Below are 19,072 nucleotides of genomic sequence, written 5' to 3'. Positions count from 1 at the left end.
AAGACTAGCTTCAACAGTATTCAAGATTGTGTTTCAACACAAGAGAAGGGGCATGTTCTTTTTCTGCATTTGAACTACACAGAAATCTTAGTTTAGGTCTCTGTCTCCTATTTTTCAACTTTCTACAGTACTAATCAAAACCAATAACTGGCTGCCTTTTTCTTTCTTCGTTGATTTGAGAATGGTTTCTATTAAAAAAAAAAAAAAGGCAAAACAATCTTGAGCATTACCACTTCTTTATCTTTTTGAAGCTAAATATCGACTAATTCTTGAATACAAGGCATGCTGCTTTCTTACAAACACAATTTATTTGTTCCAATTCAGCACTTTTGAAACAAAGGTTATAACCACGATGTTAGCTGACAGTTAAAATTCAACTGCAAGCAATTTTACTTTCTTACAAGAAATAAATTTTAAAAATAGAATGAAATTTAGAAAAAAAACTTAAGTCATTTGCAAGCTACTCTCTCTCTCTGCATTAGAAACCATCCTTTCAGAGACTGCTTAGAATTAGGACTCAAGATTGTTTTGTTACTCCTCAACAATTTCCTTCTACTAGCATAGGCACACTACTCTATCCTGATGAGAAAGTGACATATTTCAAGAAAATATTATCAGAGTGTATCACTTGTAATCAAGAACCTGAGCTCCAAAAAATCTTTTAGATGTTTGCACTTTTTACTGCACTTGTAGAAACAAAAGAAACATCTCATATGAACTGTGTTTTCCTATACAAACCACCTCCCAAACAACTACTGAAGAAATACCACGTTAAAAACAAGAAGTTAATGCATTTAGCTTAACTTGTACTTTGCATCACCTTCTGTGCCATCTCTGCAGAATTGCAATTTTCCCAGCCGGAAACATTTTTAAGCAATTCACTTGCAAAAAGCAGCCATTCTAAAGAAAATTTTTAAAAGATAAAGAGCAATAGAAAGCTTTGACAATCAAAAAATGCCTTGGGAAGAACAAAATCACGATATGTACTTACTAATTTGTTTTCTTGCATATATATTCTTTGCAGCTTCAAACAGCCTTTAGCTATAATGATCATTCCTTCATCTGAGATCTTGTAACATTGCCCAAAATGTATGTCTTTCAATTCCCTGCATTTTGAGCCGAGCTGCAATTAATGAAATCAAAGTGAGAAAAAAACAACAGAATTTGACTGAAATGAAGAGATGGGAGAAAATTTTTTTTCTGCTTCTACACCCCCTATTAAAAATTATCTTTCTTTTCGGCTTTGAAACACTGTATGCAAACAAGAAAGATTCTAATTACATACGTGACAAAATGAAGTTGCTAACTACAGTCAACAAAATGGAGCTAACAGTACCACATAAAAACTAAGTTATTTGCTGTGTGCACAGGTAGCTAACAATGCCTTTATGCTCAACAGCTTATTTAATTTATCCTAACTCCTAAATGCTCCTTTAACACTCTCTGAGAGTTGATGAAACCTTCCTGCACCTCCAACAAATGAAGATCTTAGTCACCTTCAACATTCATGAAGCAAAAATGAGTTACTTAAACACGGGTTTTGAATAGCAACCAAGCTCAGGAAAATTGAATCCAACAGAAGTGAAGTATAGGAGTCAAACTGCACATTTAACTACAAAAGCGATGATTCAATCCCTGGGTATTAAAAAGTATGTGCAGTCCTAGAGAACAGCATTTACCACACCAAAAAAATGTCTCCATACACCAACTTTTTTAAAAAAAGATTTTTCATCATTTTAATTAAATCCAATGAAAGGGTATGTTCTTCTTCTTGCTAAGCTGAAATATACTAAGTCTTCAGAAGGAATCTGGGGAATGGATGTTTACCTGCTTCAAGCCTTCATCAGTGAGTCTGTCTTGATTGCCCACATGCACCTTCTGAAGAAGAGGACACTGAGAGGCAACTGCAATAATAGAGGTGTCAGAAAGCTGTTTACACCTGTAGGCAGTATATCTTAAGAGCCCAGGACATTTAATTGCTAATATGCATACTCCTGTATCAGAAACATTGCGGCAATCAGAAATATTGATTTCAGTAATATTCTGGCTTCTTGATGCTATTTTTTCCAACAGCTCATCAGTGACCTGCAAAGAAAAAACAAATACTCGCATATAACTTTTTCCATAAAAATCTTTAATGTCACTAGGACAAAAATGGCTGTTTGTAAAATGAATTTCCATGAGCTATACGAAAAATGAAACTATACCTCCTTTACAAATACTACCTATGGCTGAATATTTTACTGCAATTGGTTTGTTTCAGAGAGGTGGGGGGGGCTGATGGTTTTGATAGAATATGGTCAATTAGGGGAAAGCCAGTTCTGACATACTATGTAGACTGTAGCTAGATGGCTTCATGATAAAGTTCACAGAGGGAGAGGCAACAGCTAGACAAGTACAGAAAATATGGGCAGCTGCAGGAATTTATGTCACCACAAAAAGAATCCCAAATGGCTGCCCAGCTTGACAGAAGTTCTCCAGGACCAGACTGAGCTCCAGAGTTAGGAGGGTAACCACAGACCTACTTCTCTTTTTAGCCATGAACAAACTATCTGTGATGTCCAGGTATTAGAAAGATAAATTACTTTTGGGTAGAATTGCCTTATTAAGGTTTAAGACTTGATGTGCCTCAATGACCTCAGCTCCTAAGAAAGGTTAACAGTCTTGGGGAGAGTAATGTACTACTGAGAGTGGACACAAAGAATGCAGAATTCATGGACCACAATGACATTTGGCAGAACTTCTTAGATAAGGAAGAAACTAACAAAGCAAACTTCGCAACTGTGTTGAATCAACTCCAGCTGAGTAAAAGGCAATTCTGGCAAGGGGACATGGCAAACACCACAGACCACCAAACCAAGAAACCCACCAAACCAAAAGACCAGAAAGACTGAGTAAGTGGACTAATTAACATAAGAAGGATAGGAATCATTTAACCAACAGAAGGTAGAATACCAAAATATAGTAAGTAGAATAACAGAACTATGTAACTTGGAGCCACCAAACGTTACTGCCTTTGTTTACTGAAATATATGTGATTTCATACTGATTTGTGCCCTATAGAAATTGTGTTAGCCTTCATTCTATTATATTTCTTATTTGTAGTAATGCTGTATGGAAGGGCAGTGTTTCAATGTCTTAAAACTTTTCTTTTTTCATTTTAATATGTTAGCAGGTATGCTCCATTTAATCAAAGGGAGAACTGTTGAGGAATACACTCAGTGCAAATAGCTCAGGGTACAGCCAAGCTCCAGGTTGCACAGCCAGAGGCAAAAGGCCATGAACTAGTGCCAGGCCTTTGTAAAACAAAGGGCACAGAGACCTGTGGTGCAGCCAGGTGAGGAACACTTGGAAATACAGCAGGAGCCAAGAGCCCCCAGATGTACCCATGCACAGACTGGGAGGGCATAAAAGCACAAGGGTCCCTTTTCTAGGGTCCCTCCTCCTCCAGCCTGAGGTGTTATTCTGTTGTTGCACAATGATTACATTATTTTAAGGACCCAGAGGTCTGAGACTCTGCTGTGGCAAACCTGAAGTCAAGGCAGTAAGGAAAGTGGTCTGACTGTGTGGGGTGTTCAGGGAGCCGAGCAGGGCATCCATCACCTCCCTGGGCTGCTGCCACAGAGGGGCTTCAGTCCCAAGCAGGGGGTGCCAGTGTGGCTGACAGAGCAGCCCCTGGGTGCTCAGAGAGCAAAGTTCTCTTATCACTTTTGTAAAAACAAAAATTCCATCTATTTTGTATCTATGGACATTGTAGTCAGCCAAAATGACAATAATCTTAAAAGAAGACAATCCTACAAAGGACCATTCAGAAAAATTTACTTGGCATAGACAAGATTTAGCTTTAAGCAAAGAGGGCAAGAGAGCAACACGAATCCCTTTTGATTTTTGTCTTATACAGCTGAGGAGCAGTCTTTGCTGCATTCAATAAGGTTTTCATTTGTAGCAAGTCAGATCTTTTTTCTTGCTCTTTCACCAGGCAGGTGTTAAAATGGAAAAGAACTGTGCTGGTTTTGCCTGGGGTAGAATTTTCTTCACAGTGACTAGTATGCAACTATGTTTTGGATTCATGCTGGCTTTCTCACAGCTAAACAGGGATTGCGCAGAGCCAAGGCTTTTTCTCCTTTTCACTTGGCCACACTAGCAAAGAGGCTGGGAGGGAACACAGCCAGGACAGGTGACCCCCATCTGACCAAAGGGATATTCCAGATCATGTGGCATCACAGTCAATGTATAAGTCAGTCAGTCAGTCAGTCAGTGAGGGGAAGAAAGAGGAACGGACATTTCCAGTGATGGAGTTTGTTTTCTCAAGTCATTGAGAAGTGTCTTCTCAAGTGTCTTCTCAAGGGCCCTGCTCTGCTGGGGATGCCTGAGCATCTGCCAGCTGATAGGAAGCAGTGAATTAATTCTTTGTCTTGTTCTTAATTTTTATTTTGTATATGTATGTGTGGTTTGCTTTCACTATTAAACTCTTTAAACTCATTAATTATGTAGCTTTTATTCTTCCAGTTCTCTCCTCAACTCTACTGGTGGGGGAGTGAGGAAGGGGTTGCCTGGGCCTTGACTGCTGTCTGGGATTAAACCGCAACAAAGACAAATTGCAAAGAAAAAAAAATCCTTCTTCAAATGCAACTGTCCAGTTGTTATTTCTCTGCACTCTGTATTTTCATTAAATGGTCAAGATGCAGTTTATAAACCCCGCAAGTCACTACTCAACAAGAAACCCAAGGGCAGTGGCCCAACAATACTGGCATCCCTAAAGTTTTCCAAGGAGGGAAGTTACCCTGTACAATTTAAGGCTAGGCTCCTAGGGATCTCACTAAATTAAACCCACAAATATTTAATTCTAGGATTGGCTAAAAGCCTAAAATAACCAAAACACTGAAAACAAAAAAAAAAACAAACAGTCTCTTTTCTAATGAGTAGGAGCCATACCAGCTGAAGAATAAAATAAAGAAAATTTGTTAAACAGAGCAAGCACCACATATGTGACTATTCTTCCAACTACAGCAACCTCAGAAATGCTCATGTTTGTCTTTGAATTAATAAGACATCTCACACCTTCAGAGTACCTGATGCAGAGTGAGACAGGTAATTTAAATAGTACTTATGCCCACACTGTATAGTAACTGATCTCAGACAAAATGTACTATATTTAAAGGAACCAATCTAAGGGTGCAGATATTTTCAGTGAATAGCAGAAAGATACGTGCAACTACAGATATCACCATTTTATATGTTTCTTTTGTTTACCCCTGGTCAAAAGTACAAATTACAAGAACAAATTCAGAGTCATGAAAACAATTATTCCACAATGATATCTTCATACCTGCTGACGACTACTGAGATCCAGTTGCTTCCAAAACTGAAAATCTAAACAGAGGTCACGCCAATATTTACAGACTAATGACACTGAAAGGCAACGCTCATTCAGAGATAAGTTGGAAAATATCTGTAAAGAAAGAAAAAATAAATTTGTCACACGTAATCTTATTTTAGAGACAGAAATATTTTATTATCAAGACGTCTTGTAAAAGACAGAAAAGTATTAGCATGCATTATAAACACACTTGCCCCCTGCTTGATTAGTCAGACAATAACAAAAAAAAAAACCTACATCCCACAAGAACTGACAATATTAGTAAGTCATATTAGCATAACCAACAATAGAATATATCCTAAGTACTCATCTCATAGACTGAATTTCAGAAGTGCTTCTGAGATGGCACACCTAAAGAATTACAAATTAGCTCAGTGTTATTTGCAAGTCATTTAAAAAGTGCTTTCATTCCCATGATGAAATGGATAGGAAACCTTTCTTTTTATTTTCTATTTTTAACTGAACTGGTAAGAAGAGTCATAAAGGTATTAAAAGATCAAGTCTTGCAGAAAGAGGATATGGGATGGTAGAGTAAATTAGCTGAGTAAATCAGTGTCATAGAAGAGAACTGAAGCACAAAATTAGCCTTTTATACCCCAAGGTTTTGAGCACTATGGCAGCTGGCAAAAAAAAGAATAAACTATAACTTTACAGCAAGACCATAAATTGCCACAGCATGTATTACATTCATCCCTTTCATAAAAACACTGTTGTTTATTAATAAATATAAAAAGAGGGTCTGTCGAGAGTTCATATGAAGGTACCCTGTCAGCACAAATGAACTTAAATCTACATGTGATCCCATATTGAGAAAAGGTAGTAGTGGCATTATACTTACACAGGAGTACAGACTGCAAATTGTGAAAAAGTCCTCCCACTGATCTGAGGACATTAAGTAGTAAATAGAAGTACTACTGCCTATTTCAGGTAATTTTCTCAAGAAAACATGAAAATACTCAAGAGTGTCCATAGGAAAGCTCAGCAAACATGAAAACATTCAAGGAAACTACTAGTACTGTTTGGCCAAGGAAAAGGGATGGCAAAGAGGGGAAAAAAAAAAAGAAGGAATAATGAAGCATTGAAATATAACAGTAGCCTAAAGAACTTTGTTCATTAGGTGGGCTTTGGAACAGACAAGACAACAAACTGTCGAGAATAACAACCATGAACTGTACTCCTTGTTCTAAGGCATGGCTTACCCCAGCAGTTTTAAATATGTATATCCCAACAAGACCCCTTGATGAAGAAGATTTTGAATTAGAGGAGGGGGTCAAATTCATGATTCTCTGTACATGCTTGCAAAATTTATCATTCTACTCTTTTTCTAGCTATGACAAACTTGCAATCTCTTATGCAAGACTCCTCAGTATTGAAGGACTGTGCATGAACCCCATTTCCCCGCAGGCGTTTGCTTGGCCATTACCAGAGTCAGTGTCTGCTTCTCATTAGGCAGCCAGTTAAACACAGCAGACAGAAGAGCAAACAATCACTGCCTGCTTTATCCCTGTAGTTCTTGTCCATACTGGTGAAACCATGAGCAGGACTAGGAGGCACTTGCAATCAGCACTCAAAGAATACCATCACCCTCAGTCAAGCAGAAAGAAAGCACTGAATAGTAAGTGGTAATTTGGCATCTGACATTTCCTGCAAAAGTGTAATTCTAAACATGAGAATAGGTGACAGTCTGATGCTCATTGATGATGCTCAGTAATTCTAAGTTAGTAAGAGCACTGGGAAAATTGAATTCCTGCTACCAACATGAAACAGAAGACTGAATCTTTTAACAGTTATAAAAACTTAGAATAGAACAAAGCAACATGATCCACATTATGTTTAGACAGACACTTGACAGACATTTAGACTTCAATTAATATTAACAAAGGATATCAAGGCTGGCATTATAAAACACTTCAACTAATCTTTACTCCAGTGGGAAATAAATATGTTTATTTGTAGAAATACCACCTTTGAGAAACCAAAGCTTGCAGTACTGAAGAACATAGTAAACCTGGTACAGTAAAGACTGTTGCTAACACAGCTGCCACTGTTAAAATAAAAGCCCATAAATAATATCTGTATTCTATTTTGTTTATCCTGGGTTGGCATGGCTAGGTTTTGAGAGTTGGGGGCTACAAAGGCAGCTTCTCTGAGAAGCTGCTAGAACTTTCCCTCATATCTTACAGAGCCAGTATAAGCCAGCACCCAAGATGGACCCACACTGGCCAAGGCTAAGACAGTCAGTGATGGCAGTAGCACCTCTGGAATAAGGTAAGAAGGAGAAAAAAAATGTCATTGAGAAGAAACAAGTTGGGCTAGAGACAGAGTGAGAATGTGTGATGAAGAAGCAGCAGAAACAAGGTATGATGAACTGACTACTCTGGTCCCCTACTCTGGTCCTCTTGAACAGCTGGGGGAAGGAGGGAGAAAAATGTAAGTGCAGTTAGGCCAAGGAAGGATAAAACAGTTAGGAAAGATGTAGGTTTTACTTCTCATTTTCCTAGTCTGATTTGATTTGTAATAAATTCAACCTATTTCCCTAAGTTCAGTCTGTTTTGCCCATGACAGTAATCACTGAGTGATCTCTCCCTGTCCTTAATTCATGACCCTTTCCTATTGTTTTGTCTCACCAGTCAAGAAGGGGAGTCCCAGGGCTTTGGAGGGGAAGGTGGTGCCCAGCCAGGATCAACCCATCATGCTACCATCCCACTAAAAGCTGAAAGCCCTTACAAATCACAGACCTACTGCTAACCTGTTTCTCCTGCATGAAGCAGCTGTAGCAACAACAAAACAAAGAAGAAACAAGTTTGATTAAGCACTTGACACAAACAGTACTGCTGCATAGAAAATATTCTTTAAAATGTCCAAAAGCATTTGTAGTAATATTTTACTCCATGCTGTACTCAAGTCTAGAAGCAGAGACAATTAAGGAGAACAGGTGCTGCAAACTGACTTCTCAGAAAACAGTGAGGCCACCAGGATGAGAAGGGAGACCCAAACCATTGCAGAAGTCCCAGCATGCACAGGAGTAGCCATGTAAGTTACACAAGAGGTATGTGTTCAAAAACAAGGCCTTGCCAGTTTTATTATCTGTAGTAGCTATAAAAGTTCCAGCTATAAAAGAATGCTGAATAATGCATGTGAAACAACAGCTTATCTTCAGAGCTTGCATTTGCTAGATGATGACATACTGAATTACACTAAATGGAATTTAGAAGCAAGGACTATACACATCCCAGGTGGTGGCACATCACCCTCACATTAAGTGATTAGCTGAGCTACTGATTAAAATACTACACTAGTGCATAAAACACTTCTACTCACTTTGATGACTTCACCACCTTTTAATTCAGTATTATTCTCTAGACACACACTGATATTGTGGCTTAAATTTTCTAATTCCAATGGATGTATAAATACAGCTGAAAACTATTCCTACACACAGGCCTGTTCATTTAATTCCTGCTTATGACAAATAACTTGGATGGCAATGGTTCTACTAGTTAGCACATTTAATTCCTGACGATTGTACTCAAACATCTACACTTCCATATCTATGAATCCATTCAGTTTGCTCCCCCCTCTACTGTCTAATCCCTCTTCCAAACACCAGAATATCCTTCAGCACAGTAAAGGAAAAAAAAATGAATAGCTTTTTATAGAATCATTTTACATTATTTTCCCTGTTGGCAAAAGGCAGGGGTAGAGGACGCAGAGTTCTAGAAAAGGAGCTCCCTCTCTCTCATCTTACCCTCTTTCAGCTCAAATTCCTAATGCAGATGTCAGTTTCTCCTGATTCACCCTTTCATGTCACTGTTAAAATTAGTGGGTTTATCTTTCCCTTCAATGGCTGCAAGAGACTCTATGAACCTTCAGGCGACATCCCATTTTAGGGATACCTGATCTTCCTCACTGACAGCTTTATCATACCTTCCAGACATAGTAAATTCTTTAACCACAAGCTCTTGCTTTGAAATAAACTGTTCATGCAGTCTCATAAAGACCAGTAAATACCTTCCTTGCCTCAGTCTTCAGCCGCAAGACTGGCTGCCCCCAGGTACCCAGCCCACTGAACTGGAAGACAGGGACAGGGAGAAGAATAAAGTCCCTTGTAATCTAAAGGGGAACAGTCAGTGACCCACTGCACCACTTCAGGCCCACAAGTCTACAGGGCAAAATGGGATCCATGGGCCCTGAGGGAGCTCATGGAAGTGCTCACCAAGCCACTTTCCATTATTTACAAGCAGTCCTACTTGCTAACAGGGGCATTTCCAGTTGACTGAATGATATATGTGATGTTCATCTACACAAAAGGCTTGAAGGAAAATCCAGGAAACTACAGGCCTGTCATCAGACCTTGGTCCTGAATAAGGGTATGGAGCAGATAATCTCAAGTGTTGTTACATACAGACAACCAGGAGTAAGGCCCAGCCAACACAGGTTTGTGAAAGGCATGTCCTGCTTTACCAACCTGGTCTCCTCCCATGACCAGACAACCTATGTGGTGGAATAAGTGAAAGGCTGTGAATTTTGTCTGACAGTTTGCTTTGACACAGCACTCTCCTGGAGAAACTGTCTGCTCACGGCTTGCATGGCAGCACTCCAGGGCAGTGACCATTCCCCTGCGCTGGGCACTGGTGAAGCCACACCTCAATCCTGTGGTCAGTTTTGGGTCCCTCACTACAGAAAAAACCCTGAGGTGCTGGTGTGTGTCCAGAGGGCACTGGAGCTGGTAAAGGGTCTGGAGCACAAGCCAGATGGGAAGAAGCTGAGGGTTTTCAATCCTGAGAAAAGAAGGGTCAAGGGGAACATTATTGCTGTCTACAACTGCCTGTAAGGAGGGTGTAGCCAGGGGGATTCAGGGTCTTCTCCCAGGCAAAAACTGACAGGACAACAAGAAATGGTCACAAGCTGAGGCAGGGGAGGTTTGGTTTAGTTTAGACATTAGGAAAAATTTCTTCACTGAAAGAGTTATCCAGCACTGGAACAGGCTGCCCAAGGCAGTGGTGGAGACACCATCCCTGAAGGCATTTAAAAGACATGTAGATGTGGCACTTAGGGGCATGGATTATTGGTGGACTTGGCAGTACCAGTTAATGGTTGGATTTAATGATCTGAGAGATGTTTTCCAACCTAAGTGATTCTACATCAAAAGAAAAAAAAAAATGCAATGCCCATGACAGCAAAAGTCAGCTAACAGATACAGGAAGTTTTCAGTCAAATCACATTCAGTCTGCTTCACTCAATGCAAACAGTCTAATTTTGAATAAACACCTATACAAATGCTTTACAAGAGAAAAGCCACACTGTTTTACCTTTAAACAACAAAACACAGCTAATTCCACAGTACCCCACGTGTGTCAATCCACCATTCTGAATCAGGTGATGTCCAATTGATTTTAAACCAGCTAAACCAAGTCCTTGCACAGCACAATTCAGACCACCAAAAAAGTGTCTAACAAAGTTTTGGTGTTTTCTTCAACTTTTTAGAATATTTTGTAAGACAATGGATGAGACAGGGAGAAAGCAAATATTAGTGAAGGGTCCAACCAGAAAAACTAGAAATAAAGTTATTTTGCGTAATTTTCTCCTTTACTAGTAAGTCCTTGCATAATGGACCTCAGACGTTACATCCTTAACACTTCCCCACTGTTTCTATATAAAATGTATGCTAGAGAGTTCAACCCATGTATTTAAAAAAGACTGTTTTGAACACTTGTGTGAAATGTTAGAGTATTTCAGCAGAGGAGAAAAAAAAAAACAAAACAGCAAAACAAAAAACACCACAAAGCATCCTATAAATATGTTTTTTAAAAATAATAAAGAACAGTTTTAAAAAATCAGAAATCCATATACTAAATTTATTTAGTGTGTCTTTAAATATTTGGTAATTTTGGCCTTAAATTAAGTTCCTCAAAGAGAATCAAGCAAAGAAAAATACTGCACTTTTAATCAAACGATATTGCAAAAAGTCAACCATATTCATTAAAGTTACTATGAAAGGAAGTTTGGTAGTAGAATATTGACTACGTGGTTGCTAACACAATATCCTCAGCATGAAGTTTTCTAAGAAGTAATTCACATCACCAAGATCAAATATAAAGTAAACATAAAACCATAATCAAGGAGTAAAACCATAATCAAGGAGTTAGAATTATTGATTGCATATACCAAAGAAACTTTTGCCTCAAGAAATGATGCAAGAGAATTCTGTTGATTCCTAATACTATTCTTTAAAAAGATACTGCTAACTTTAAAAAACAGGCATACATCTATGGACATGAACAAAATATAGGCCCCACAGCAGAAAATATTAAAAGGTGAATCTACACATCCCCTATTTCTGTCCATCATTTTTCATTTGAAAAAAATAATTTCATTTCTGTGAATAAAGCGCTCCTCTATCAATAAGAAGCTTTCATATTCATGAACAGGTATCTATAAAATTGTTTTCATTACACTGCATCAGGCAGATTTGTTTGAAACCAAAAATCTTAAGGAATTAACCACAAAGGAACAATAAAACGTACACTCAAACATTTCATGATGCCTAAGTAACTTGAGACATTCATTCTTGGAAAACTGCTTATTTGTTTCATCAATTTATTCAGCAACTAACTACAATTTCATTAACAAAAATATTTCTCAAGTACCATTTGACAAAAAGAACATGCTTAGCGCATGACATTTTACTATGAACAACAAAATACATTATTTGCTAATTGCAGGCATAGAGCAGTTAAACTACCAGATTAAGATTTATGTATATTAAAGGCTGTTTCACTCTATTTCAGAAAATTCAAGAATTCATGTTCCAGATTGCAAGGCAAGATGTATTCTATTACGATCTGTATGGCAGTTGTCTTTTATCAAGTGGGAAGTTTGCCTTATCTCTCTCTCTGAGTGATCACAATCACTCCTCCCTTTCGAGGAGACATCTTCTGATAACAGACTATTGAATGTCACTGGGTGACTGATAAGAACTATAACAACCCATTGTGAGATGCTCCACCCAGAGGGAGGAGCAAAGTATTGCTACCCAGATATAATCCAGAAGTTTTGAGACACCAGCATGTTTTTCTCCACTGGATTCCCCAGAGGAACAGCAGCTGCCTCTTCTTCCACTGGATTGTCAAAGGAAGACTACATCCTTTTCTGCAGGAGCCTGTGCTCCAACAGAATCACACCTGACACTTCAGGAGGACTGCAGCCACATTTCCAATTGGACTGTCACCAACACCCTGACCCACAGGGTGTCAGGTTGGGTTCTGACTCTGTCAGTGTTATTCTAGTGTACTGCATTGTTTATTTTATCCTTTTATTTCTTCTTCCCTATTAAAGAATTGTTATTTCCTGCTCCCATGTTTTTTTTTTTGCCTAAGAGCCCCTTAATTTAAAATTTATAGCAATTCGGAGGGGTGGGGAGGGTTTACATTCTCCATTTCAGGGGAGGCTTATGCCTTCCTTAGCAGACTCCTGTCTTTCCAAACCAAGACAGAGAAGAGGAAGGAAGAACAAGTATGTGCTTTGTTTTCAAGGTATTTCTTCACTTTGCTTACACATAACTTGAAAAGAACAAGGGAAATACAAATAATTCTGAGTTTATGAAGGACATGTGAACATTGAACTCACACACCCCTGAAAGGAGCCTCAGTACACCCATGAAGGAAATCAAGTTCAAACTGTCCTTGTCCCCTGCTTTGAGTCTCTTGAATTTTAGCACTGGATTTACTGACTGTACTTAGAGAAAGTCCTTTCAGGCAGCTGATTCTAAGGAAAAGTTTTGCAATGTTACAGATTGGTGTCAGATTAGCCATATGAATTTACTCCCCCAGCAATTGCATAATCACTCTGCAGAGCACAAAGCCAGAGACAGGAACACTCAGCCAGAAGTTACAAAAGGAGACAGACACTGCCTTTACCAGCCACTTACTCACAGATTGCCTTAGCTTCAAGGTAAACCACAATATTAGCTTCTGTCTGTAAGTAATTCCTGTCCTCCTAATGGAAAGGAAGAGTCCTGACCAATAAGCAGAGTAGCTTTACTTGCAGGAGCTCACAATGTTTTCACTTTCAGAAACCCAACTGTCCTCACTAAAAGACACCAGGTAATGCTTCTGAGTCACCATGCCAGTTTAAAAACAAAGACATTAAAACAAAGCAAAACCTGTGAAAGATCAAACATGGGTCAGGCAACCTAAACAAAAGAAACAAATAAATTTTTAGGGAATGAAAGCACATGTTACATTTAATTTACTTTACATTCCAGCACTGCACAACTGGTAATCTCTTAGTTTCCTCCATGCAATAATACGTCATTTTGGAGATGTTGAACAAGCCAAGCCAACACCTAAACAACATTAAGGAAACTTTTACTGGCCATGAGTGTTAAGGCATCTATCCTGTCAAAGAAACCAGAAATTTCATTCCATGACATTTCTCCTCCATCACATAGCTCATTCTGTGATGTTAAAACCTACATGCTTGAACAAAAGCCACCTTTTCAAACACATCTCTGCAAAGCAAAACAATTGTTTTCATAATTCTGCAATCAGTCATAAAATTTACAACATCTTTCAGAAATTTATCATTGAGATAATGAGCATATACTGTCTTTTTGTTAGTTACTAGTCTACTGGCACACCTTCCCTTCACAATTTTGCCCCTCAATTGTATTCCAGAAGTTTGGTAACCCCGCAGTGAACCTCAGGCAAGTTCATTTCCCCACTAGAATCACAGTAAGCTTCATGGGAAAAACAAAAAACTGTCAAAAAGCCAAAAAATCAAAATAAATCCATAACAAACCACATTGCTGTGTTGATCATTGCTGAAGAAATATTAGTTCAGGCAAATTAATAGCAAAATTAAAGGATATTTTGCCTCCTAGCATCAGTCACAAAGGTTCAAAACCCGTTTCATATCTCTTAGTGCTACACTTAAAAGTAAGACTCAACATGAACTTTAGACAGAATAATATGCTGGAACACCAGCATAAATAGGAAAGAAAGCTAATATTACAAAAGTGACTCAATGACCTTGCAGATAAAGTCCAATCCAAATGATGTATTTTGCAGCCTCTTCCTCCTCACTAGCCAAAAAGAATTTTAAAAAATTTTTAAAAGAAAATCACAGTGCAACTATAAAATGCACATGCAGTCTTTTCAGGTATAAACACCAGCATTCATAAAATCAGAAGACAAAATTAAAGGTCTATCTTTAGTCTATCAAACCCACTTCACATAACGCAGATTAACTTAAATTCAGTGCTAACAGTACAATGACAGCAGGAATGCATTTTGTTTCAATCAACATTATAATAAAAAAATGTTATCATTGCAACAAAAGAAAACCTGTAACTTTCCAACAAGAATGAGAAAAATAAGTAAAGAGCACTGAGTAAAGAGAAAAGGAGTCAATAGTGCTTCAAATAACAGTAATAATATACCTATGAAAACCCTACATTTAATACATACCCATATGTCTACTCACACACACATTTATCTTCCCTTTATAGTGCATTAGCCCTAAGCCAAAACTGACAGGGTCAGTGCTACAGGCACATGTTCATGATTTATAAAAATAAGATCAGCAAACTGAGAAAGGGGACCTCAAAAGAAGACATCATCTATTCTAGACTCTCTTGTTTTGAAGCAAGTTCAAGCACACCCCAAACATTCCTTGATGTTAGAAAAGAATCAATAAATAAAAATCCCAATTTCTCATGATACCTTGGGTTTCAGCTTTTATATTTTTCAGATTATCTGCTGCCTGGTATGTAACTCTGAAACTTCATATTAGGTGTTAGAGTTCTCTTCACAGGGTAGTTGGCAAAACAATCCCTTCCCAGCTACAGAATCAAGGACAACCATTACCCAAAAAGCAGAAACAAGAGCAGAGAGAAGGGGGCAAGCCAGGGAGTTGGGACTCCATGGCCTGGAGCTGTAATTGGACAATTGAACCCAGTAGGTAGATAAACCAAAACTTATAAAAGTGTAAAAACTTGTGACCCAGATCCATCTTGGATTCAATCTGGGCGTGGCCCTGGCCAGGCTCTTGCGCTGCCCAGGGTGTATCCTTTTAAGGCCTTTCAATAAATATCTTTTGTCCATTTAGTCTGACTAGTCTCTGTTCAGATCAACCTTTTTAGGTATCAGTCACATAACCTTAGAGATGGGAAACCACTGTTGCCAAGGCCTGGAAAATGATACAGTGAAAGAACATTTATCTCACCCAAATTAAGCTTGTTATTTCTTTCTATTCAACAAGGGACAGGAACTTTCTATCAATTTTCTCTTAACTAAAGATTGCATCTCAGTCTTCTTTCTGAACAACTGTCATTCAGTTTGTCCAGAAACTTCCAACTACTGTAATAGGCAGACATCTGAAGTTCAAAGTTCCTAACAGACTAGTATATTTTCGAAGCAATCAAAAAACCCAAAACAATGGAATAGGTAGGAGACAGATATATAGATAAAGATACACATATCTTGTGTGTATATATACATATAAATAATCACAAAAAAACCAAAACCACAAACCCAACTCATCAGTACAGCTATGGATTGAAGGGCAAATTTGGGGGTGAGTAGGTTGGCTCCTACCACAATGCTGGAAATAATGGCCTATTTTTTCAGACAATGCAGAAGGAACTGACTACAGGACAACTGTAGAGACAAAATCACTGAGGAAGGTAGATGTCTGTCCTGATTTCAGCTAGGATAAAATTCTTCCCAGCTGCTGGTAACAGTGTTTTGTAGCTGGTACAAACAAATGTTTTGTGCATCACCTGGATCTCTCTTTCTCTCCTTTTTATACAAACACTGTTAGTAGCACACTCTATTTTTCATCAGTTATTAAAGTGTTCCTATCACAACCCACAAGGTACACTTTTTTCCCCTGAATTCTCCACCCAGCCAGTCTGTGGATGTGGTGTGTGAGTGGCTGCCTGGGGTTAAAACAAAACCCCTTGTTTGTAAAAAAAAAAGCAACCAATCATAAAACCCCCACAATCTTGAAAGCACGGGTAAGAATGAAATAGACACTAAATAACATTTAAACTAGTCCACAGGTAAGATGGACTTCTTTCACTATTAAAGTTATGGCACAGTTATAGATAGATATTTTTTAAAAAGTGACACTGAGTACTAAAAGTAACCACAGAAAAGTACTCATGCCATTGATCAAAAGTATTTCAGCTACACTAATCAGATGAGTCCAGTTTCAAATCCTAAAATTAAATATCAAAGAAAAGAGTTATCTTCCAATAACAGTGGCAAACAAATGGATTCCCTTCCAGAAGAACTACAATACAAAGTTTCAATTTTGTAATCACAAATGAGATTAATTCAGATGATAGAATTCATGAATTCTTATTTGCCTATAATTAATTTGCATAGTGCATCTATGAAACATGCTTATCATTACTAACACACTTATGAGTATTGAAAAAAACAAACAAAACCAACAAACAACAACAACAAAAAACCCTCAAACCAACGAAATCTCCCACAGAATTAGTGCTCTGTGCAAGACAGACAGATTGTTGTTAGGTTGTTACTGTTTGACAACAAAAGAAAAAAGGAAGTACTTTCTACAGTGGATGTACAACTAGCAAAATACAAACACCAACAGTCAAGCCTCTCACTCCTCCATTACTACATCCTGCTTTAAGTTTAGCTATCTGACCTCAGAGAAACTCCTGCAATCCTGAAAACTTATTCCCAAAATTTAAAGGCACACTCACATCAGACTATGGAAAACATCACCGGCTCAGTTCCAGCTAGACTCCTCTTTTTAGCTAATGTTTAGTTGAAGGAAGTCAGTACAGTGGTCAAAAGATCAGCTTAAAAATGGAAAGTAGTTCCAAAGGAGAACAGTATTAAAGGAACAGAAAGAGAGCCAAAAGGGACAGGAGAGGTGAGACAGTTCCTCGGATATACAGCGTAAGACGTATTGAAAGCATGCAATTCAAGAAGGCTGCAAACACTGTGGGACTACTAAGGCCTGAATTGATCCACAATACGCAGCAATACAAGCTGTTTAATAATCAACACTGAAAATTTGTCTATGTAGCTCCAACACCCAGGGAAGTTCTAAATGGCCTGTCACTCTACAGTGACAGGCCCCTAGGCCAGTACTACATCCGTGATGCAAGTAAAAGTCGACTTGTAAAAAAGGGCACCTTACGAAGTTAACGGGTACAGTCAAAACATTTACGAGACAGCTTCTGGAGCTGATTTGTGTGTCTGCATCTCCAGGTAATGCCTCACAAAGCCGTTTCCAACGACAAAAAAATGGGGTCGCAGAACGGGACACAAACAACACCCCAGAACCCTACCCGTCCCCCCGAAGCTAGGCACCGAGGCAGTTCCGAACTGGCCCGGCCTCCTCCGGCTCCCCCCTGCTCTGAGTCCGCTCGGCGACACCAGCACCCTGGGCGCTGGCACAGGCCCTTCCCAAATCCTCAACGAGAGGGCTCGCCCGTCTATCCCCCCATCCCGACCCACCTTGAGGAGGATGGAAGGCGGCAGCTGGTTGATGTCCGGGGTGGGCGGCGGCGGCACCTCCCGGCAGCTGTCGCTGGGGTACTCCAGCGGCTCCTCGCAGCCCGCCTCGCCGCCCCGCTCCTTCTCCTCCTCCCGGCCCTGCTCCTTCTCGTCCTGGGGCGCGGGAGGCGGCGGCGAGGCGGGCTGTCCGCCGCCGCCCTGCCCGGCGGTGCCCCCGCCGCTCTCCCCCGCGGTGCCGGGCAGGGCGAGCAGCTGCGGCTCCGCCGGGCACTGGCAGGCGCCAGGCTCGGGCTCGGCGGCGGCGCAGCGCGGCTGCTTGCAGGGCGGGCAGGCGGGCAGCCCGGCCCCCTTGCGCTTGCACACCATCTCGGAGGAGACCTCGCCGGGCGGCCCCAGGAGGCCCCGCACCGGCGAGGGCAGCAGGCCGGAGAGGAAGAGGCGCTGGCAGCGGCCCGGAGGTTCCCAGGCGGCGGGCGCCAGGCGCAGGAGGCGGCGGGCGACGCGCTGCTCCGCGGCGGTCAGCGACACGTAGGGCGGCGGCGGCGGCAGCAGCGGGTCCCCGGCGGGCAGCGACTGCTCCGGGGCGGGCGGGCTGGCGCCGTGCACGATGAAGCAGAGCATGCAGGGCCCGCGCAGGAAGCAGCTCCGGCTGCGCGGCGGCGGCACCTTCCCCCGCGGGCGGCGGCGATCCCGGCTTAGGCTCCTTGCCTCCTTCGAGAGCAGGTGGCCCATATAGGAGGGGAAGCGGCGGCAGCGGAAGGGCGGGTGTCACCTGCGGGAGGCGGCGCCGGGAGCTGACATGCTGCCGGCGGGCCGAGGCAGGAGGAGGAGGCAGCGGCGGCGGCAGCGGCGGCGGGGCTGGTTCCGGGACGCCCGGGAGGGAGGGAGAAGCTTCCGCTACCGCCGGCCTGACCTCCCCCGGGGAGCGGGGGCGGCGCTCCGCGGCCGGCGCTGCTGCCACCAGCGGCCGCGCTGGGCCGGCGGAGGCTCGGGCGCGGGTGCGTGCCCGCCGTGTGTCACATCGGTGCACTCGCTGTGTGAACGCGGGTCTGCACGCCGCCCATGGCACGTACGCCTGTAATATCTGCGTCTATGCACAGAATTTCACGTACCACAGAATCGTTAGGGGTTAGGAGGCACCTCTGGAGATCATCTCGACCTACTCTCCTGCCAAGGCAGGGTCGCCTGG

General features: G+C 41.0%; 1 protein-coding gene across 1 annotated transcript in view; it reads right to left on the bottom strand.

The window, feature by feature from the left end:
* FBXL17 (F-box and leucine rich repeat protein 17) overlaps positions 1 to 18,754 on the bottom strand; it is a 266,957-nt gene extending 248,203 nt beyond the window's left edge. Inside the window, exons 1-4 of the mRNA XM_071448552.1 lie at positions 17,884 to 18,754; positions 5,330 to 5,452; positions 1,828 to 2,085; positions 992 to 1,123 (exon numbers count right to left, since the gene is read on the bottom strand). Coding sequence (XP_071304653.1) covers positions 992 to 1,123; positions 1,828 to 2,085; positions 5,330 to 5,452; positions 17,884 to 18,615 — 1,245 coding nt within the window. The 5' untranslated portion in view covers positions 18,616 to 18,754. The remainder of the gene's footprint in view (positions 1 to 991; positions 1,124 to 1,827; positions 2,086 to 5,329; positions 5,453 to 17,883) is intronic.
* Positions 18,755 to 19,072: the final 318 nt, after the last annotated feature.

The sequence above is a fragment of the Agelaius tricolor genome, unplaced genomic scaffold (assembly GCF_023055355.1).
Source record: "Agelaius tricolor isolate 1412-34295 unplaced genomic scaffold, bAgeTri1.0.p SCAF_27, whole genome shotgun sequence".
NCBI classification, from domain to species: Eukaryota; Metazoa; Chordata; class Aves; order Passeriformes; family Icteridae; genus Agelaius; species Agelaius tricolor.
Note: the sequence above shows the minus strand (reverse complement) of the source record. Positions and strands in the feature narration are given on the sequence as shown.